Source organism: Lissotriton vulgaris, chromosome 9 (assembly GCF_964263255.1).
Source record: "Lissotriton vulgaris chromosome 9, aLisVul1.2, whole genome shotgun sequence".
NCBI lineage: Eukaryota > Metazoa > Chordata > Amphibia > Caudata > Salamandridae > Lissotriton > Lissotriton vulgaris.
This window is the reverse complement of record NC_141697.1, coordinates 338,510,411-338,533,244: the sequence shown is the minus strand read 5'-3', so window position 1 is coordinate 338,533,244 and position 22,834 is coordinate 338,510,411. Positions and strand designations below refer to the sequence as shown.

The window sequence follows — 22,834 nt, the reverse complement described above, 5'->3', positions numbered from 1 at the left end:
GGGCAGGAGCAGTGAACGGGGCAGGAGCAGTGAACGGGGCAGGAGCAGTGAACGGGGCAGGAGCAGTGACAGGCCAGGAAAGGTGACGGGCGGGAGAGGTGACGGGGCAGGAGAGGTGACGGGGCAGGAGAGATGACGAGGCAGAAGAGGTGACGGGGCAGGAGAGGTGACGGGGCAGGAGAGGTGACGGGGCAGGAGAGGTGACGGGGCAGGAGAGGTGACGGGGCAGGAGAGGTGACGGGGCAGGAGAGGTGACGGGGCAGGAGAGGTGACGGGGCAGGAGAGGTGACGGGGCAGGAGAGGTGACGGGGCAGGAGAGGTGACGGGGCTGGAGAGGTGACGGGGCAGGAGTGGCGAAAGGACAGGAACAGTGAACTGGGCAGGAGCAGTGAACTGGGCAGGAGCAGTGAACGGGGCAGGAGAAGTGACGGGCGGGAGAAGTAACGGATAGGAGAAGTGGCGGGACAGGAGAGGTGACGTGTCAGGAGCAGTGATGGGACAGGAGAGGTGACAAGAAAGGAGAGGTGACGGGGCAGCAAAAGTGATGGGGCAGGAGAAGTGAACGGTCAGGAGCGGTGATTAGGAATGGGCAGGAGCGGTAACCGGCAGGAGCAGTGAACGGATAGGGGCAGTGAACGGATAAGAGCAGTGAACGGGGCAGGAGTAGTGAACGGGGCAGAAGTGGCGGGGCAGGAGCAGTGAACGGGCCAGGAGCAGTGAACGGGCCAGGAGCAGTGAACGGGCCAGGAGCAGTGAACGGGCCAGGAGCAGTGAACGGGCCAGGAGCAGTGAACGGGCCAGGAGCAGTGAACGGGCCAGGAGCAGTGAACGGGCCAGGAGAAGTGACGGGGCAGGAGAAGTGACGGGGCAGGAGAAGTGACGGGGCAGGAGAGGCGCCAGGGCAGGAGAGGCGCCAGGGAAGGAGAGGTGCCAAGGAGAGGCGCCAGGGAAGGAGAGGCGCCAGGGAAAGGAAAGGCGCCAGGGAAGGAGAGGCACCAGGGAAGGAGAGGCATTGAGCAGGAGAAGTGACGGGCAGGAGAGGTGACGGGCAGGAGAGGTGACGGGGCAGGTGAGGTGACGGGGCAGGAGAGGTGACGGGGCAGGAGAGGTGACGGGGCAGGAGAGGTGACGGGGCAGGAGCGGTGAACGGACAGGAGCGGTGAACGGACAGGAGCGTTGAACGGGGCAGGAGCGTTGAACGGGGCAGGAGCGTTGAACGGGGCAGTAGCGTTGAACGGGGCAGGAGCATTGAACGGGGCAGGAGCGTTGAACGGGGCAGGAGCGTTGAACGGGGCAGGAGCGTTGAACGGGGCAGGAGCATTGAACGGGGCAGGAGCAGTAAACATGGCAGGAGCAGTAAACAGGGCAGGAGCAGTGACAGGCCAGGAGAAGTGACAGTGCAGGAGAAGGGAGGGGGCAGGGGAATTGACGAAGCAGGAGTGTTGATCGAGCATGAGCAGGAGTACTGACTGGACAGGAGCAGTGAAAGGGCAGGAGCAGGCGTTTCCCAGGGTGACTGGAAGGGTAGGGGGCTAGTTTAGTTTGGGGGGGGACCTACAAGTGAAGGAGTTTTAAGAATACTGCAAAGTTCTTTGTATATTAAGCAGGTTTCGGTCAACAATACAAGTGCCAAGATACCTTTGGTGATCAATGTACCTGCTGGAGAGAGATGGGAGCATGTTTTGTAGCGCAGAAGGCAATATGCCTGCTGCAAGGAACATGTACCATGCATATTAAAGAGCAATATTTTATGTGCATAGTTCAGTGGGTACTGCTTTGTATTCACTTCCCGAATGAAAGGACACTTGAATACATATGGCCTGGCAGTTCGGGCTGGACTGTTCACATTGGGCGCAGGATCAAGACTGATTTGCAATTGGCTGGGTCCAAACTGGAATGGCATGGTGAGCAAAAAACGATGGATTTAAGCCCAGATCTCTGTACTGGGGTGAATGTATGATATTGTTCTGCATTCTAGTAGTGAACGGGGCAGGAGTTAGTGAACGGGCCAGATGTGGCCTGGCAGGAGCAGTGAATGGGGCAGGAGCAGTGAATGGGGCAGGAACAGTGAACAGGGCAAGAGCAGTGGACGGGGCAGGAGCAGTGGACGGGGCAGGAGCAGTGTACGGGGCAGGAGCAGTGACGGGGCAGGAGCAGTGTACGGGGCAGGAGAAGTGACGGGGCAGGAGAGGTGACTGGGCAGGAGAGGTGACGGGGCAGGAGAGGTGACGGGGCAGGAGAGGTGACGGGGCAGGAGAGGTGACGGGCAGGAGAGGTGACGTGGCAGGAAAGGTGACAGGCCTGGAGAGGTGACGGGGCAGGAGCAGTGACGGGGCAGGAGAAGTGACGGGGCAGGAGAGGTGACGGGCAGGAGAGGTGACGGGGCAGGAGAGATGACGGGGCAGGAGAGGTGACGGGGCAGGAGAGGTGACTGGGCAGGAGAGGTGACGGGGCAGGAGAGGTGACGGGGCAGGAGAGGTGACGGGGCAGGAGAGGTGATGGGGCAGGAGAGGTGACGGGGCAGGAGAGGTGACGGGGCAGGAGAGGTGACGGGACAGGAGAGGTGACGGGCAGGAGAGGTGACGGGGCAGGAGAGGTTACGGGGCAGGAGAGGTTACGGGGCAGGAGAGGTGACGGGGCAGGAGAGGTGACGGGGCAGGAGAGGTGACGGGGCAGAAGCAGTGAATAGGCATGAGCAGGAGCGGTGAACGGACAGGAGCGGTGAACGGGGCAGGAGCGGTGAACGGGGCAGGAGCGGTGAACGGGGCAGGAGCAGTAAACGGGGCAGGAGCAGTAAACGGAGCAGGAGCAGTAAACGGGGCAGGAGCAGTAAACGGGGTAGGAGAAGTGACGGGGCAGGAGAAGGGAGGGGGCAGGGGAATTGACGAAGCAGGAGTGTTGATCGAGCATGAGCAGGAGTACTGACTGGACAGGAGCAGTGAAAGGGCAGGAGCAGGCGTTTCCCAGGGTGACTGGAAGGGTAGGGGGCCAGTTGAGTTTGGGGGGGACCGTTTTTGTACAAGTGCAGGAGTTTTAATAACACTGCAAAGTTCTTTGTATATTCAGCAGGTTTCGGTCAACAATACAAGTGCCAAGATAACTTTGGTGATCAATGTACCTGCTGGAGAGAGATGCGAGCATGTTTTGTCTAGTGGCTTTTTTACTCATCTAAGGTAGCGCAGAAGGGAATATGCCTGCTGCAAAGAACATGTACCATGCATATCAAAGAGCAATATTTTATGTGCATAGTTCAGAGGGTAACGCTTTGTGTTCACTTCCCGAATGAAAGGACACTTGAATACATATGGCCTGGCAGTTCGGGCTGGACTGTTCACATTGGGTGCAGGATCAAGACTGATTTGCACATGGCTGGGTCCAAACTGGAATGGCATGGTGGGCAAAAAACGATGGATTTAAGCCCAGATCTCTGTACTGGGGTGAATGTATGATATTGTTCTGCATTCTGTCCACCAGTTGTTCTTTTTGCTATATTATGGTTGAGCAGCTAGCTGGCTGACATGAATATGAAGGAGCCTTTGTGGGTTTCCATGAGTCTCGATTCTCCTGAAGAGTCCCTTTCTCTTCTGAGCCCTGCTTAACACATGTTTACATGAGGAGCCCTGTATTATGACCTCAATGTTTGACACAAAAAATAATCATGGATTTCTGAACAATGAGAGTAAAAGCATTAACACCTTAACTGCGGCAGCAATTCCGCCGCAGTGCAGGCGTTCTGATGTGGGGGCAGGGCCGCGTCGGCCAACGGACGTCGTGAACACTACCTTTGTAGTGCTGCCAACGTCCGTTGGCCGACAGCAGCAACGGAAGGGTTAAGGTGACTTGTTGTTCCTGCTTATATTTCACACGCTTTACATAAACCTGTATTCCCTATAAGTTTTTGCTTTTTCCTGAATTAAATCTCAAATAAACATGTTTATACATTGTTTTAATTAAATAACGTTATAAGCTGTAAAGTGAAATGCTAAACGTACAAAAAATTGGTATGTTTTGCTATTTCTAGCCACACCCCTGACTCCGCCCACTGATTCAATCTTCGGTTATTCCTGCCCCCTGATTCCCTACCCACAGTTCCCCTACTTTTTATTTCCCACTTCGACCACTGGTTCACTATCTATTCCCTTGCGACAAGACCGTTCCTTGCATTCTAGAACGTTCTCAGGACCTCTAGTGGTTCGTGCCACAAGGCGCGCTTGCCTACTGTTCTCTCAATGCAGCACTGGCTGTCCTAATGCATTTGTGCTACAACAACAGTTAATTACCTTTGCTCCCGTTATAATTGCAGAGTGAGTGATTAGCAGCCGTTAACGGCCTGAGCAGCAAGCAGTGATTAGAATACAAAGAATTCAATATAATAATTATCCCTGGTGCATCTTATTTATTGACAAACGTTTAAAGGTTGTTTGAAAGAAAGAACATGAAACAGACGAAAAAATAAACCATCGTCCTCGTCGAGGTTATATTAAAAAAAAAGGCTCGTGCGTTCTGGCCACATGGCTTCAGTGAAAATAGGATTTTTTTCTGCCCGGTGCCTTTCATCCTCAAGTACTTGTTTCTAAGGCAACCTTTTTCTGAAGTGAAGAGGCGGTTTGTGTATCTGTGCGTTCACCTCGATGCTGTAATTGACCTTTTTCCTGAAGTTTTTAAACCATGAATTATTTGACGGATGCCCGGATGTCCCGTGCAGAGATTGGATTTTAATGCCATGCCCTCTCTGTGTCAACGTTTTAATGAAGTACCACTTTGCCAGGATGGATTGAAAGAAGGAATTCATTCCTCCCTCCAGCACAAGTGGAGATATGCTTCGGTAGTACCTGAAAAGGGCAAGCAGTCTCAATATTTATTCTTTTTTTATAGAACGATAACAATACTGTAATGCATTTATGTGTTTTATAGAGAGAATCCTCTAACGCCATCTAGGGAATTTGCTAATAAGAACCTTTAAAGCCAACATGAACCGTACAGTTTAGAAGATTTAAGGCCGTGATTATGCGTACCCCTGGGGGTAAGTGCATTTTATCGCATCTGATAAAATCCGACTCCCCGGGTTCGGGAAACCGGGGTTTGCTCAAGTGCCATAAATCTCCAGCCTCATAACAGGGCTACTAGTGCAAGAGTCACCAGTGAGTATTTTGTACTTAATTTGTGCCTGCACTCTGCTGCCAATTGCTGGTGTTTCACTCTGCTGATCTGTAGGTCTACTTTCACTTCAGGACAAGTTGACTTTGAGAAAACCTTGACCGCCACCTCGGTGAGGTGACCTCAAATGACTTCCAAGGTGCTCAATCTGTTTCCCTGCTTTACTTGTACAACACAATTAACTGTCTGTATTTTAGTGCATTGCATTTGAGTTTACTCTCAAAGGGCCTTGGTTGGTCATCTGTTGTGTACTCCATGAGATCAAAGGCACATGTCCTTTTAAATTTCTTGTCATTCAGATTTCTAGAAATTCCTAGACCAAAGGAAGACAGATAAACCATTTGTGTCTGACATTCTGTCCTGTTTCTGTGATGGTATTTTGGAATAGAGGAAAGGGTCTCATCACACAGCATTACTCTTAGCGCGTTGAGTATGCTCTGGCCCCTTCTTCTGGCTCCAGGCCCCTTGCGAATCGACTGAGGACCCACACCCTTGTAGCGAGCAGTGACAAATTGCCAGAAATATCCAAAACTGACCAAAGGCATAAGGAACTAATTACACCATATTGTAAAAGTAATACATGTATGCCTGCTTATTTCGCTGTGGAATTTGAGTGGTCTTGTTTCGTGGAACATTTAGGCGGCTTTTCTTCTCCTGTATGAGCACCCCAGGCGTCTTCCCAGCAGTGCCTTGCACAGGAACCTAGTAGCCGAATGCAGCAGCAATTTCAGTCTCAGCATCTCTTCTCTTCTTGTGGTATGTTGAATTTCTCCCTCTAACAGAATTTTAAATAGAGGAGCCCCACAGGACATGATCCTCCAAATGTAATAATCATACCAACATGCCTTCATGTAGCTGGATAGAGTAAGTCACAACGGGCTGGGTTTTCCTGTATCTTCTGTTTTTTTCTCAAGTCTCGTATGCGCAAGGCTGTTTTAAGCATAAAGAAACTGCAGTAGAATTTCCTAGAATCTTTCTTTCTTCTTTTCCAGGAAAATGATGTTGCTGCTCTATAAGGAAGGCCTGAGGGTGGTGATCCACACGAGCAACCTCATTCACGATGATTGGCATCAGAAAACTCAGGGGTATGTATGTAATAGGTGTGGGCGGATTGCCTTTATCTTAGAATGCCAATGAAAAAAGTAACCTTTCCCTTGAGTAACCTTTACTGTACAAGACATTGTCTGATCGCATTTCCCTATACAAATGCCACTGTCTCCTACAGCTGCCCCCCCCCCGCCAACCATTGTACAGTGTGATTGAGTGGTTCTCCACCTCTTCATCATATCAAATGACTTCGCAAAGAGCACTTGGTAACAGACCCTTTCAAATGCACATAAGAGAACCGTGGACTTGGTTTTGTTTGTTATGCAGGCACATCTTAAGCATTTTGGGGGCCCTGGGCAGGGAACAGGCAGCCAGGCTCCCTCCCCAGAGCCAAAAACAACGCTGCAAGCAGCGTTGTGATTGGTTGGGACACCGCCCAGCCAGGGGCTTATGGGGAGGCCATGTTCTCCATGCAGGCTGTGTTGCAGCCTGCATGAAGAAGGGCAGAGTGCGCATGACTGGTTTGGGCGGCCCAAGAGGGCCGACCAAACAGTCTTTGCGCACTCAGGAGTGGGCACAATGCAGCCTGCATAGGGCGCACCACTCCCCCCCTGCCCTTAGAGCAGCCCGCCTGCCCGTAACCAAGCATATTTCATGTTTCTGCTTCTCGCACTGCGAGAAAGCAGTGGGGCGACGCTCCTCCGCTCTAGTGGAGTAGCCGCCCCTGATTTGGGTGCCCCTTTTTGGAACAGCTTTGATTTTATGATCCAATTTCAGCTCTTTAATGCCCTCTCTGGACAGGTTACGTACAGTGCAAAAGCACACTCATCCAAATTAAAAAAATGTTTACATCTAATATTCAGGGATAGTGACGTGTGTTTTCAATATTGTAACGCTTGCCGCTCACTAATGTAAATGCAAATATTCTCTGGGGCACCCTCCCATATGGATGTTGCATGAAACATAAACACAACATTTGTCTGTCATAGACTCGCACGCCTCACCCACATTATTTGTTTTAAAGGAAAACGGTATTTAAAACAATCTGTTTAACCCCTTCGGTGCTCAGGACGGCCGGGAGCTGTCCTTAACCACAGTGCTCATGTCCTCAGGACGGTTCCCGGCCGTCCTAGCTAATGGCACCAGAAATCCCTCAATAGCCTAGGGAGCTGGGGAAGAGCTTCTCCAGCTTCTGAGGCTCCTCCTCCAGCCCCCCCCCCTCCCCTGGTGGTTTCTGTGAAGTGACGATCAGCACGCAATTTGCACACACAGTTCATAGAAATCAAAACTGAAATTTCAGGCTCATTTCAGTTTCTCTTTCTATGTGCTCGGGAGGCTATCTCAGCCCCACGAGCATGTAGGAAGATGGGAGCGGTATCATTGGAAAGGAGAGAATCTGCCTGCTTGTTGATCGCCCCAGGAAGGTGATCCCCAAGCAGGGATCCACCCACTAGACACCAGGTAGGGGGGAGCAGCCCCTTGGGCAAGGGCCTTTGCTCCCCCCAAATATATTAGGACAATACAATCTTTCTGCCCCCTTGGGGTGCAGATGGGGGCAGAGCCCACAATCTGACCCCGGGTGATATAACGGTGGGGGCCCAAAATGGGCCTGACTATGCCCCCCTCCCCCATGAAGAAATTCCAGTTTTTCTGCCCCCCGGGGGGCAGACGGGAGCAGTAGCCCCCAATCTAACCCCCGGGTGGGCAGAAAGCCAACTAGAATCCAGGGATTTTAAAAAAAGGATTTAGGGGTGGGGGCAGCCCAAGATGAGCAGGCCAAAAAAATGCAACTGTCTTTCTGCCCCCCAGGGACAGGGGGGGGCAGTGGCCCCTGATCTGCCCCTGGGGGCAGAAAGCCCACTAGGCACCGGGGATTATTTTATTTTTTATACGTAGGGGAAGCGGGCAGCCCAGAATGGGACTGCCAATGCCCCCACCCCAGAAAAAGGTCCACAGTCTCTCTGCCCCCCCGGGAGGCAGATGGGGCAGTAGCCCCTGATCTTCCCTTTGGGGGATGGCAGAGAGCCCACAAGGTGCCAGCGATTATGCTGGCTTTTTATATGTGGGGGTGGGCGCTGCTAAAATGAGCATACTAATGCCCCCATAAAAAATAACCACAATCTTTCTAGCCCCCTTGGGCGAATATCGGGGCACCCACCCCCCTCGATTCCCCTCCCTAGGGCGTCAGAAAGCCCACTAGGCCCTGACTTTTTGGCGCAGTGTGCCTACCTGAGGATTTTGGGTCCAAGCGTAGCCCGCAACTAGGGAAACCTAGCAAACCTAGACATTTTTGAAAACTAGACACCCTGGGGAATCCAGGTTGGGGTGACTTTTGTGGCTCTTACTATAGGTTCTGTTACCCAGAATCCCTTGCAAACCTCAAACTTTGTAAAAGAAAAAAAACATTTTCCTCACATTTCTGTGATGAAAGTTCTGGAATCTGCGTGGATCCACAAAATTCCACGCACCCGCATTCTCCAAAGTCTCCCGATAAAAATGGTACCTCACTCGTATGGGTGGGCCAAGTGCCCGCGGCAGGGAAGGGGCCAGAACGTATTGTGGAGACATCACAATTGCCTTTCACAAAACAACCTGGTTTTGCAACGGGTGTCACCTGGGCTCGGCGGCCATCTAAGACCGACACAGACTGCTATTTATTTTATTTATTTATTTATTTATGTAGTGTTTTATAGAGCACAAACTTGACCCGTTAGGGTATCAGAGCACTTTACAGGAATCACAAGAGTAAAAAATCAATTAGAAGGTGGCGGGGTGTAAAATACATAAGAGATAGGACACGTATTTACAGATTACATGTACAGTTACTCAAGATAAGACCACAGGTTTCTTGGTGGGGTGACTAGGAAATCTGAAGGGAGGCACTAGCCAGACGTATATCAGGGTCATAGTGGTGGTTGTAGGCAAAATGTAAACAAGGAATTTACCTATAAGGAAGGTTTTGGAGTCCTTTTTGAAGCGAGACAGAGAAGGAATGTTTCTGATGGCGTGTGGGAGAGAGTTCTATGTCCTAGGAGCGGCCCCTGAGAAAGCACAATTGTAATTTTTTTTTTTTTCCGGAAGCGAGCAGGTTGCAGCAGGAGGTCTCTGGCGGACCGGGAGTTTGTAATACCTCCAGACATCACAAGTTTCCATGCAAGGTATGCAGGGGAGTTTGAGTATAATGCCTTGTGTGTGATGCAAGCTACTTTAAGCTGTATTCTTGCCTCAAGAGGAAGCCAGTTCAGAGCTTTCAGGTGTGGGGAAATGTGGTTGAATTTTCTTGTGCCGGTTAGTAGCCTGGCGGTTGCATTGAGACAGGCTTTTAAAGGTGCCAGGGAGATCTTGGGTAAACCCGAGAGGGTAGAACAGCCATACTCCTGTCTAGAGATGACTAGTGCATTTTTAGGTCGGGATCATCGAGGAAGGGTTTCAATTTCCTTAGGTAGCTCAGGTGGAATCTGGCTAATTTGGCCATTGAGTTGATGTGGTCCCGCATGTTCAAGTTGCTGTCCAGGGTGATTCCCAGGGATTTGGCTGAGTCCATGATGGTCGGTGGGCAATTTAAGGCTGAGATAGCCTTGATCCAATTTTGCATCTCAGGGTTGGTTTTAGGAGGGGAAATTAGGAGAAATTCTGTTTTCTTTGTGTTGACTTTGAGTTCAGTGGAGGCGAGCCATTGGACAGTCAGTTTCAGGGCTTCGTTCAGGGAGAGGCTCTGAGTGTTGTCAGCATACATATGGTAGGAGATGTTGGCAGTGCGTAGTACTTCGGCAAGCGGTTCAAGGTAAAGGTTAAAGAGGGTGGGGGACAGGGTTGATCCTTGGGTGACTCCAAGCGTGATGGCGAGGGAGCAGATAGGTTGCTGTTGATTAGGAATCTCTCTGATCGGTTATGGAGGAAGGCCCTAAACCATTCTAGAACAGTCTTCCAATCCCATCCTAAGTTTGAGGCGTTCGAGTAGTTTTTTATGGTTGACCGTGTCGAAGGCAGAGGATAGATCTTGGAGGATTCGGAGACATGTTTTGCCTTGGTCAAGGGCTTGGTGGGCATCATCAACGATGTGGAGCATGGTGGATTCAGTGCTGTGCCCAGGTCTAAATTCGGATTGGAAGTCATCGAGTAGGTGGAAGTTGTTGATGTGCTGACTTAGCTGCTGTTGCACACACTTCTCCAGCACTTTGGCTAAAAGGGGGATGTTGAGATGGGTCTGAAGTTGTCGGGAGAAGCAGGATCTTGCAACGCCTTTTTTAAAATGGGGAGGACTTGGCCGGCTTTCAGAGAGTCAGGCATCGATCCCTGCCGGAGAGAGGCGTTAATTATTGCAGTCCAGCTAGGAATAATGGATTGGGCAACGGCGGCTAGGCAGTTGGACGGGAGCGGGTCATTAAAATGGTTGTTCGGGTTAAGGTAGATAGGATTTTAGAGATGGAGTCTTCATCATAGTCTTTGAAGTCGTTCCAGTGAGCTTGATTTTTAGTTGAAATCTGTAGAGCGGTTGGGGCAGGAGGGGCAGTTCCGGAAGGAGTTGAGAGTATGTGGCGGGACTGAGTTAGTTTCCTAAGGCTATGATTATGTCAGCGAAGAAGGAAGAGAATTCCTCAGAGGATATTAGGGACTTGGTTTTTTTCCCCGATGTTTTGGCAAATTTATAGGATTCGTGTTTGACCAGTTCGAAGAGCTTGCGGGGTCTGTTCTTGGCCTTCTCTTGTTCAGATCTGAAGAATTCTTTTTTTGAATTGAGGATGTTTCTGTTGTAGGCATTTCTGGCCTAGCGGAGAAGATTTCAATGTGCGGCAGAGGGGTGCTGCCTCCAGATTCATTCAGATTGCCGGAGGGATCTCCTCTCTTGTTGAGGGATCCAGTGAACCAGGGGTTTCTGTCTTTGATTTGGGGTTTAGGGGGGCAAGATCATCCAGAATGTTCGATATAGTCGCAGACTAGTGATCGTTGAGGTCACTGACTGTTGTGATATGCAAGCGGGGGGGAGGTCAGATTTGCAGCGAGCCTCAAGTTTCCTATGGTCTAGGTTCTTGGTGTCTCTGATCCAGCGGTTGGGGATCACCTGTAACGGAGCCCTTGTCTTGTGGGTGCCGGGTAGTAGGAAGGTGATGGCGTGGTGGTCAGACCAGTCACACGGGTCTAGAGAGGTAAGCTTGCCTGCTGATTCTTTGGAGATGATACAATCAAGAGTGACCCCTTTCAAGTGAGTTGGGAGTGGACAGGTTTGGGTCAGGGCTTGATCGGCCAGGAGGTCTTTGATGGCGTTGACATGTGGATCCTTGGGATCGTTCCAGTGCAGGTTAAAAGCCTAGAGGAAAATATCTTTGGTGTTGGGGGAAATCTTAGCTGTGATGATTTCCATGAGGTGGTCAGTGAAGTAGTCGTTCATGCCTGGGGGTTGGTAAAAGATGTGCAGGTTGCACAGTTGAGTGGAATTGCTGCTAATAGCGAGGGTGAGGTATTCGCAGGATTTAGTGGTATTCACCAGGAGTTCCGTGACAAGAAGGTTAGAGCGGTAGATGCAGGCGATATCTCCCCCTTTCTTGTTAGATTGCCTGTCCAGCCTTGCAATGTTATAGTTGGGAGGGACTAGGAGGTCCAGGCATGGAGATGAGGATTCGTTGAGCCATGATTCATTTAGGACTGCTAAATCGAAATTGTTGTTCAGGATGAGATCAGCAATATCAGCTGCGTGCTTAGCTGCCGATCGGCAGTTGGTTAAGAGACCAGACAGAGAGGGGTCGGAAGGAGTGTTGGGAGTCTGGGCGTACAAGGGAACAGGCGCTAGATTACTTTTGACTACAATTCTGTTGCAGAGTGTAGCTGGTCTGTTGGGGTTGATAGTGACCGTGCAGATAGCATGTTCGGCACTGACTTCAAGTGGGTAAGAGGTAGCTGGGGCAGCGTTGTAGTCCCGAAGGATGGCAAGGGTTTCCATTTCCGTGAGGTCTAGAGGACTTGGAGTGGAAAGGGTAGAGTTGCATGAGAGGACAAGGCAAGGGTTTCCTCTTCAGAGAGGTGGCATGTTTGCTTGCGAGGGCGAAGATGTCTCAAGGATAGTGGAAAAGGGTGTTTAGGGAGCTCTGTGATATGGGTGGAGTTTGGCAGGGGCATGACTTTAGCGAAGGAGAGTTCTGCGAGGTGGAGGATGTTCATTATCTCCCGAATGGAAATGTGAATGCTCAAGGTTAGTTTAGCCGCTTTGGAATGTAGGGATTCAAAATCCATATACGAGGAAGGTGCTAAATGGCCGGGGGGCAATGGTTCAGGAGCAGTTCTATCGGCATGTGTCGGTGATAGGGTGGAAGAGCTTGCTCGACCTGTAACGTAGGTCATTGGAGGCATACCAGTCTCATAGTCAGAGTGGGGAGCTAGCGGGGAGGGGGCCAATAGTCTTGGGGCGTTTGTGATGGTACGGCCGGGAGGTGTGCTAGAGGGGTTAGGATGATCTGTGTTGGGAACCCTAGGAGGGGTGGTTTGTGGGCTGGAAGAGCTAGCTCGACCTGTATCGTTGGTCTTTGGAGGAATACTAGTAACACAGTCATGTTGGGGAGCTAGCTGGGAGGAGACCAAAGGCCTAGGGAAGATTGTGTTGGCAGGGCTGGGAGGCGTGCTGGAGTGGTTAGGATGAACTGTGTTGGAAAACCTTAGAGGGGTGGATTGTGAGTGGCTAGTCACACTAGAAGGGCTGGTCGGAGGCTTGTCGGGTTTGGTGTTGGTTACCTTGCCATTGTCGTGCACATGGGTTCTGAGGAATGTAAAAAGGTCTGCAAATTTATTCAGGTTATTGGTTGAGGCTTGGATCAAGACAAGGCCTTTTTTGTAGAGGGTGATAGTAAATCAGCTCGAAGGGTTGGGGAGGGCGCTATCGAAAGCTTTGTGCCGTATGGAATGTTCTTGATTGCGCATACGTTGAGGAGGTGACCAAAGGTTTTGCGCCAGGAGGAGGTTCTTCTGGAATAGAAAATGAGGTCATTAACGACTGTGCCGTTGTCCGCATTGTTGCGCAGGTCAGAGATCAGTGTTTCAGGATGACTTTTCAGGATGGAATGCTTGAAGGATTTTGCGGCGGTTTTGGAGAGGTTGCGCGGTAAACCAGAGTGTATGAGTTTACCCCAGTGGTGGTCAGGCCAGGACTTGCCATGCTGGCTCAGGTGGGTCACTCAAGGAACGGTAAGGGTCAGTTACGTAGCAGAAGGGGTGGGTCTCTACATACCAAGGCATGGGGGACTATAGAAGGCTGACTTGGCCTCTTAAAGGCGGAGAGTCATGGTAACCCCATCAAAGCAGTGTTATGTGTTTCATGGTGAAGCTGTTCTTGACGGAGCGGGCTGTCTGAGTGATGGGCAGGGACCCAAGTGAGCTAGAGATGGTCGGAAGTGGCCGTCTTCGATGGTAGGGCAGCGGTAGGGGCTGAGAGGCCGTGCCAGCCGCAACTCGTCGGTCCTAGAAGAAGACAGGGTAGGCCGGGACCCAGTGGAAGTCGATGCTAATCGGACCTAGAGTGGGTATCTGGGTCACGTTCCGAGCCGTGTACTAGAGGCATCAGAGGGGTCCTTCAGGAATGCAGCTCCTCAGTTGTCAAGACGGAGCAGCATCTCAGGCATCACTTCAAATACGTCTGCAATAAAGGTGTCACCCTTGCAACTAGTGTCAATAGCCAGGACTGATGGCCAGGACAAGCCGCACAAATTTTGTGCGGCTCCTCGAATACCAAGGAGGAGCATCGACATGGACCAGTGTCAGTGTATCAATATAAAAAAACGCAGGGTGCTAGCATTGAGCTAAGCAATAATGGGGTGGTCCTTCTTCATTAGGTCTATATTCCATAGCGATACTCTTTCCCTTCATTTTCTGCCCTGTTTAGGGTTACTTTACACTGTTTCGTATGAGGTGTTTCTTGTCTGGGCAAAGCATTGATTAATAATAAAGGCCATTCCAAGGTGGCCGCCTCCTTTGCATTGCTTGTCTAGTCCTCTTTTGCTGGCCATTATCGAGGGAGATAGGCGCCATCTTCCCACTGAGAGCTGAGTGCCCTCGAGGCAATAACTGCCTAAAATAGGGGACCGAATCCATGAGCATCAGGGGACTCGCCTTTCCAACCCAGCAAAATAAAGCAGCCGATGCAGATGACCGGAGGCCTCAACTAGGTCCCTCCTCTCCACAGCATCGGCAGGGGACCTCCAGACGCCCTAGTAGAGTGAAGAAGAACGCTGCACCAGTCCAGAGCGGTGCGGTGCTACATTGTCTGCAGGGGCGAGCCTTCTTTCACTATGGCCTCTGCGCGGTCCGTAGGTGGGGAGCACCCAAAGGCGAGCAGCCCCTCCAAGGTCTCGGCCAAAGCCAGCAATCACCGCAGATCACAGGAGAACCGTTGCAAAGGTTCCGGGAGTCAGCCCCCTGCAGGCGTGGGAGCCCAAGGCTTTGAGTAGGCAGCGACAGGGGAAACTCACCAGGGTCTTCGTTCCAGGTTTCCGGAGTCTTGATTCCTGCTTTGCATGCACAGGGGTCCTGTCTCAGGCTCACAGGGTCAGCCCCATGCAGGTAGCAGGCGTGCAATCCAGCGGCGCTGAGTTCGCAGCACCAGGGGACGCACCCGGGTCCACACTCCAGGTGGAACAGTGACCTGCCACCAGCAGCCCAAGCCGGAGTCTGTGTCGTGCGATCGGAGACCCAAGTCTGGAGAGTAGAGGTCTATGGTAGCTCCCGGTAGTCGTCCGTCCATCAGCTGGGCACCCGATGTTCTCCTCAAGCTGCCATCACCTCCAATGTCTGATGGTTCGAGGGAAGGTGAGTGAGGTCCGTGTTTCGTCGGTATTGTTTGTGATCGGTACCGATAACATCCTTTAACTTTACTTTGCACTCCGGTCGTCGAATCGGTCCGTTAGGCCTTCTCGACGCCACGTGGACCGACGGTCGATGGAACGAAGTCCATTCAAGTACTGCCCGCAGTGCAACTCGAAGTTCCCGCACACCGATAAACATCCAGTGTGCAACAAATGCTTGTCTTCAGATCACAATGAAGACAGTTGCCTAGCTTGTGCCCAGTTCCAATCCAAAAAGACTATTCGGAATAGACGGGCGCAAAGGCAAGAAATGCAGAGGTCGGCACCAGAGCCCGAGAATATCTTTGACGACGAAGAAGAACTGCTTGACGCCGAAGACTCGGATCAAGAAGAAGAGCACTTCTCCGAGCACGACTCTGACTATTACATCGACGACGAAGAAATCGTCGAGGTCGAAGAATACGACCAAGATATTGTAGCTGTGGAAGACGACTCCGATGGCGACGAGGGACGAACCGTGAGTACACCGCCCCATATAGACACTACACCAATATCAGTGACTCAGGTCGAGGCATCGCCATCTGGCCTTAGCTAAGACCAATATACTGGTTCTACAGCCCCGCCATACCGCCTGGCTAAGAACATACAAAAAGAGCCATCTGAGACACGTTTTCCAAGGCCAGGCCCATCGAAACCAAAACTCGTCGACACAACAGTCTTTGGATCGAACGTCGTCGAACCAAAGGTGATAAAACCAAATAGCGTCAAGCCGAAGGCTACTGTTCCATCAACGACTTCGAAGCCAAAGGCCGTCGAATCAACCTCAAAGACAAAGCACGTCGACTCGAGCAAATCGGGTTCAACGGTCGAAAAAGGAAAAAAGGGCGTCGACGAACAAAAAAGGCCTATGTCCAAGGCGGTCATCGAACCGAAACAGAAACCAAAGTAGACCACACCAGATCGTTCGAGCCAAAGCCCATCGATCCGAAAACGGGCGTCGAGCCGAAACAGCCAACTCAAGACGCAACTCTAAACCCTAAACAGGTTATCGAACCAACCAAACCGCTCGGTCCAAAAACCGTGGTGAAGCCAGTAAAAGACGTCGGACCGACTAAACCTGTCAGCAAACCTCAAAAACCAATCCAGGCACCAAAAGCGGTTGAACCGAGTAAAGGTATCGAACCGAAAAAGGACAGACCAAAACCTACGGCGCCAAAGCAAAAAACTGTGAGGGTATATGCGGGGAGTCCTGTCGGAAATGTTGCCAGGCTTCCGATAATTGGTATGATTCTATTAAGCTGGTCATTCCCTGTCTGGCTCTTAGCTTTATGTCCGTCGTTGTGGCAGTGCTGTCTAGTCGGGATCAAGCAGAATATTCAAGTCTATATACATATGTTCTAAAAATGTAAATCTAAATGTAAATGTAGTATACTTGTAAAGCGCACAGCTGCCCCAGCAACGGGGCATACCAGCGCTGTATAACGCTGTGGAACTCTTCCTGGCTCTCCCTGTGAGATGCCCCTCCTGGGCACCCCCAAGGTGAAGCCAGGCATCCCAGCGTTGTAAGGGCCGTTGTGGAGATTAAGCAAGCTATTGCCCAGAGTTGCAGCGTGGGATCCATGATTAGAGTAGGCGCTGAGGTGAGAGAATTATCGAGTCCGCGGACATTAAGCCCAAGACCCTGCCGCGTCCGGAATTGAACCCTGGTCCCGGGCCTGATCGCTGCTTCAGGGTCTGCCGCTTCTAACCTGTGAGCCACACTTCTCCACCATCCTATCTATATGGGAGTGAAGTTCTGCGACAAAATCCGGGTCATCGATATTAGGAGCATAAACATTAACCAATAACATTGTGTGCCCTAATAGCCACCACTTCATTGTCAAATATCTGTCTGCTTTATCTATATATACTTCCACTGTCTTGAAAGGTATGCGTTTATGTATAAGAATCGAGACCCCCCCTCGCATATGAGCTATAACCTGCAAAATCATGAGGAAAGCCCCATCCAGTGGCAAAGTTTGGGGAGGAATGTGGTGCCAAGTGAGACTCTTGTAAAAACGCTATAACTACATGATGGCATTGCAGATAATGTATCACTTATTTGCGTTTGCCCGTATCATTAAGCCCTCGCATATTCCAGGACATGAGGTGTATCTTTCCATTGCAACTAGTATCAGGCACCCTTGCACAATCTCGTATTTAATTCAGTGTGAACCGACAATAACCTTGCATCCTGTAGAAATACACTTGTATGAGTAAGAGGAGAAAAACCTGTTCTGACCCACAAATCTCCCCCACCTCCCATCTCCTCACTCGTACTGTTGGGGAAACCCATACGCTCTAGTGACCTCATAAAAATTCTTTCAGAAACTGAACTAACTCTACTTAACAATGAAGTGCGTAAGCACGGGGGGGTGACATCGCTACGCCTTTTCCCCCGTGTTTGTACTAACCAAGTTGCCCTATTAGAAAGTCCACAGCAGATGTTTACTTATAGCAGCTACCTAAATCTCATATACCCGCCTGTAACAATACTCAACCCGACTGTCCTCAGCTGGTGGAAAACAGTTCCATGCTAGAGCCGGAGTCTGGCATCCAGGGTGATCTGTCCGGCAATGGAGATTTTTGGCCACGCCCAGCATTGTCCCTTGCCTTGAGAAAGTCCTGAACAGCTGCAGGGTTATCAAAGATCCTAGATCTACCGTCAGTGTCCACTTTCAGTCTGGTGGGATATAGCGTCCCGTATCTCAGCCCTTCTTTCCGCAGTACTGCCTTAACTGCTACGAATTTCCTCCTGGCTTCCTGCACCATGAAGGGAAATCATGGACCCTTGCCAATTTAAAGTTCCCTTATCACGAGCCAGCCACAGCGCTGTGTACCTGTCCTTGAAATGTAGTAGCCGGGCCATGATCGGTCGAGGGGGGCAGCCCGGGTTTGGCCACAGTCCCATGGTGCGGTGTGCCCTTCCTATCACAAAGGTGGAAGGGAAGGAGTCTCGTCAAAACATGTCTATTAGAAATCTCTCAACAAACTGTGCAAAGCGGCCCGTATCGGTGGATTCAGGCTCCCCAAGAACACAAATATTATTCCACCTTCCTCTCGCCTCCAAGTCTTCATTCTTTATGGCTTTTGTTGTTAGTACCCTTTCCATCCATTCAATCTTCTTACTGGCCTGAGCTGAGCCGTCTTCTAGATCCGAAATTCTTCCCTCTGCCGTGTCTAATCTGCCTTCTTTGTTGATCCAGCCTGGTACCCATTTTGTCCAATCTACCATCTAGTGCATCAAAGCTGGTGTGAAGTGCTCGGAAGCCTGCATGTAGCTCCACTAGCAGTGCTTCGTGTCCTTGTGGGCCGGCTTGGGGTGGTGCAGAGATATCCCCTCCCTCTGCCATGGCGGAACCTGTTGACTCTGCTCCTCCACCCAGCTTCTCAAATGGGAGTTTCTTCTGCCGAGGATCGTTCTTTCCCATGGCCTTCCGAGGGAGTCCCCCCTGTGTGGGTCTCAGTGTGACACACAATGCACTATGTGGCGAATTTCTGTTCCGGTATTACCGCGATGTAAAAACGGGAGCAGGGCCTTTAATTGAGGCCTTCCCCACAATCCGGTGACAGAGCAAAACGGTTGAGGGCTCGACTCGAAGCGAGGGGTCGCGCCTGTCCATTGGGCGAATGGAGTCCGCTGAACAGGACCGTGTCCCAAATCAGCCTTGCTGTGTTAATTAGGCCATGGGGGACTTTGCTTCAGCAAAGTCTGAGTCGCGGTGGAGACTCTGTATTGCAGGCTGGCTCCCCCCCCGCCCTCATCCGCTTACCGTGCTTGGGGTTTCTGAGTTTTAATTTTACTCGGGAGGCGAACGCTGTGTGGTAGGACATTTGTTCTGGTACGGTGATCCTACCCAAAAATAGGTGGAAATTTGTTTTTTTCAGCAAAATTTGAGGTTTGCAGGGGATTCTAGGTGGGAAAATGTTGGGGATCCACGCAAGCCCTACCTCCCGAGACTTCTCTGTGTGTCTAGTTTTCAGAAATGTGTGGGTTTGGTAGGTTTCCCTAGATGGCCTCCGACCCCGGGGCCAATAACCCAGGTAGCCCCCTTTCAAAACCAGGTTGTTTTGTGGTAGGTAAATTTGAAGTCTCCTCAATACGTTTTGGGCCCTTCCTGTTGCCGGTACTTGTCCACCCACACGAGTGAGGTATCATTTTTTTTTTTAAACCTTTATTGAAGCATTCATAAGGTACTAGTATGGGCCTACAACCAGAGGGGCCGGCCGCTAAATCCAAGTGAAACCTGATGTATCAAAATATAACACAGCTCCTCAGCCGACAACCCTGAGGTCCGGCAGCGATTCAGGATGGATCTTGAACTAGAAACATTGACAAATTACAGGATATAATAAAGGTTTCATTTTATATTATTTAAATAGGCGGATCAGGTGCCATACAATCCAACAATAGGATACGGGGGACCGGCCAAGAAAACAGGATATGCAGATAAGAACAGCCATTCAAGGGACTCTGGCGTTAAGACTTACGATTCGAGGTAAACAATAGAGCAACGTACATTTTCGTGAACGCCAGTTCTCAGGGCCTGCCCACCCAGAAGTACGACTTAACGTAGCAAGCAAGGGCACAAAAGACCGGGTCTCAATAAGTCAAAGTGGAGCACAAACCATACTGATCTTAAAGGAATAAAGCCAAGGGAGAAAAGAAAGGCCATAGAAAATAAAAAAGGCAAAATAAACCCCCCCCCTCCAACCCCCCACCCTGCAACCCTGCCGATGGCTATAGCCTAACCCCACTAGCAGTGTGCCTGTCGCCCCATTAACCTAAACCCTAAAGGAAGGGAAAAAAGAAGAATGGAGGAGGGCATAATCGTACGATGTTCCCGACCCCTTAGTCCCCCTGCCTAACACAGATCCCCCCTGTCGCAAAGGACAGATGTAGAGCTACTCTTACAAAGGACCACAGGGGGTACCGTGATACATCGCCCAGCCTCTTTAATCAAACAATTGCAGTTCAAGCATCAATTACAGTAGTTCCAAGTCGTCCCGATGCAATAGACCTAACCCTGACCCTTCCGAAGCAGCACACGAACCCTCCCCAGAGAGACCCGTGAGCGAACATACAAGTCATAAATGAGAAGGAAGCCATCGAAAGTCAATCCATTACCACTTGTAGCTGATAACTCTACGAAAAGTTCAAGCACAGAAAGTTGCATTTCCCTCGCCGGACCGTCACGATGTTTCTCACCCCGGGATCGTAGAATCTCCAAAGTAGGGAGCGACCACCACACGATGAGGGTGCAGCACAGGTCTCCGGGGGGGGTGATGTACGGTACAGTGACACACTCACGCCCTCGGGGACACAATCTTCCAGATCACCATCCGTTGGTTCCGATATTCGCTTCCCTACTCGTTCTCTCACGGGGTCCTCACACAAAGTCAAAATGGCCACTGCTGGAATGGCTGTAGATTGCTGATTCAACTGTAGGGCAGGGTCCGGTACCTCGAGCAGAATCCCAGTTAGGCATGCATCCATTTTAGTCAAAGACACATCCATTTACGAGTGTAATGCCCAAAGTTCTGACATTATTGACCTTAACGTTAGCCCTGATGTTGTGTGATCCATATTATCAAGTTCGGTACCAGTCACGATCAGCTGCCCGGGTGAAACTGGCATTTTCGAGGGAGGGGGGGCCAACAGGATCACGAGAGGGCAAGCGTGGACGGTGACCCGTCGTTATCCACAGCCGCTGTAACCCGGAAGAACACCGCAGGCCGGGTTTCCGACCCGCCGAGCCCCGGCAGGAATCTATGTCGGGTTCGCGGGACGGGGATCCCCACCTCTCTCTCGATGCTGGGAAAGGAAAACAATTGCCACCAAATTCGGGCATAAATGAAGTCTCCACTGCGATCGACCGGACCCTGCCAAGGTCCCCAGCCGATGTTGTTGAACTGCAGCAGATACTCGAGGCCCCGGCTTCACCGCTGGAGCAGGCCACGATTTTCAACTCGGTGTAAGTTCGTCAAATCAGCCGATAAATCGGGATTTCGCCATCAGAGTGAGGAACACTTCATACAAGCAGAGGCTGGGCGTAAGGTCAGGATATTGTACAGGATCTTGCGGCGGAATACGGAGATCGGCGGAGCCGGGAACCTAAGCAGCCATCTTGTTTGCCGTCGTAGCTCCTCCTCTGAGGTATCATTTTTATCGGGAGACCTGGGGAACGCTAGGTGGTAGGAAATTTGTGTCAGCCCCGTGATCCCACAACTTTCCCACACAGAAATGAGAGATAAAAGTGATTTTTCTGCAAAATTTGAGGTTTGCAGGGGATTCTGGGTAGGAAAATGTTGGGGGTCCACGCAAGTCATACCTCCCTGGACTCTCCCCGGTGTCTAGTTTTCAGAAATGTGTGGGTTTGGTAGGTTTCCTCAGATGGCCGCCGAGCCAGGGGTCAAAAACCCTGGTGACCACCCTTGCAAAACCAGGTTGTTTTGTGATAGGTAATTGTGATGTCTCCACAATACTTTGTGGGCCCTTCCCTGTTGGGAAAATGTTTTTTTTAATTTTATTTTTTACTAAGTTTGAGGTTTTCAAGGGATTCTGGGTAACAGAACCTGATTAGAGCCGCAGAAGTCACCCCCTTCTGGATTACTATGGGTGTCTACTTTTCAAAAATAGGTTTTGTAGGTTTCCCTAGGTGCCAGCAGAGCTAGGGTTCAGAATCCACAGCTAGGCAAACCTTGTGTGTCCACATTGCATTTTGGGCCGTTTCCTGTCATGGGCACTAGGCCTACTCATACAAGTCGGTACTAAAGGGGGTGGTGATCATACAAGTGACATACCATTTATATCAGAAGAATTTGTGGAATGCAAGGTGGGTGGAATTTTGTGGATTCTTGCAGATTCCAGAACTTTCCATTACAGAAATGTGTTTTTTTGTTTTACAAAGTTGGAGGTTTGCACGGAATTTGGGGTAACAGAACTTGGTGAAAGCCAGACAAGTTATCCCATCCTGGATTCCCCTGGTTGTCTAGTTTTAAAAAATGTATAGGTATGCTAGGTTTCCATGAGTGCCGGCAGGGATAGTGTTCAAAATCCACAGCTAGGAACTTTGGAAAAAAAGGTTCCGTTTTCACTGTAAAATGTGGTTTGTCCACATTGCATTTTGGGCCGTTTCCTGTCACGGGCACTAGGCCTACCCACACAAGTGAAGTACCATTTTTATCAGGAGACTTAGGGTAATAGAGAATTGTAGAGCAACTGTTATTACCTATTGACTTTAGATGCTTTTCTGCCTTCCAAATGTAAGACAATGTGTAAAAAAGAAGTCAATTTGAAAAATGTCCTATAATTCACATGTTAGTATGGGTACCCACACTTCCGGAGATATGCAAATAGCTACTGTTTCTAAACTCTATATTTTGTTCCCATTTCAGAAAAAGATAGGTATCTTTCATATAGATTTTTCACTATTTATATTTTCCTAAATGAATTGCTATATTCCCAGTACACAATAAAAAACCATTGCAAGACGCTGCTCAGTTATTGGCTCTGGGTTCATCGGGTTGTTGGTGAACCTACAAGTCCTATATATCCCCACTATCAGAAGGATCCAGTTGATGTAACCGTATACTGCTCTAAAAAAATCTGTCATACTTTGAAGAAGTTACAGGTGAAAACGTTAGCACAAATGGCTGTTTAGGTTTCGCCTGTCGAAAGTGCGCAGCAGCCTTTCGCGCAGGCGAAATCTTATGTCTTTACACTGTGTGGCTTTGTTCCGCCTCTCTGTTCCATTGGCTAGCTCCATAAATGGAGGCTAGCCATTGGAACAGACATCTGTCCG

The 22,834-nt window shown here is 50.3% G+C and overlaps 1 protein-coding gene across 1 annotated transcript in view; it reads left to right on the top strand.

Annotated features, from left to right (window-relative positions):
- Nucleotides 1-22,834, top strand: part of TDP1 (tyrosyl-DNA phosphodiesterase 1) — a 980,389-nt gene that overhangs the window by 155,428 nt on the left and 802,127 nt on the right. Inside the window, exon 7 of the mRNA XM_086937678.1 lies at nt 6,150-6,242. Within this exon, the coding sequence (XP_086793804.1) occupies nt 6,150-6,242 (93 nt within the window). The remainder of the gene's footprint in view (nt 1-6,149; nt 6,243-22,834) is intronic.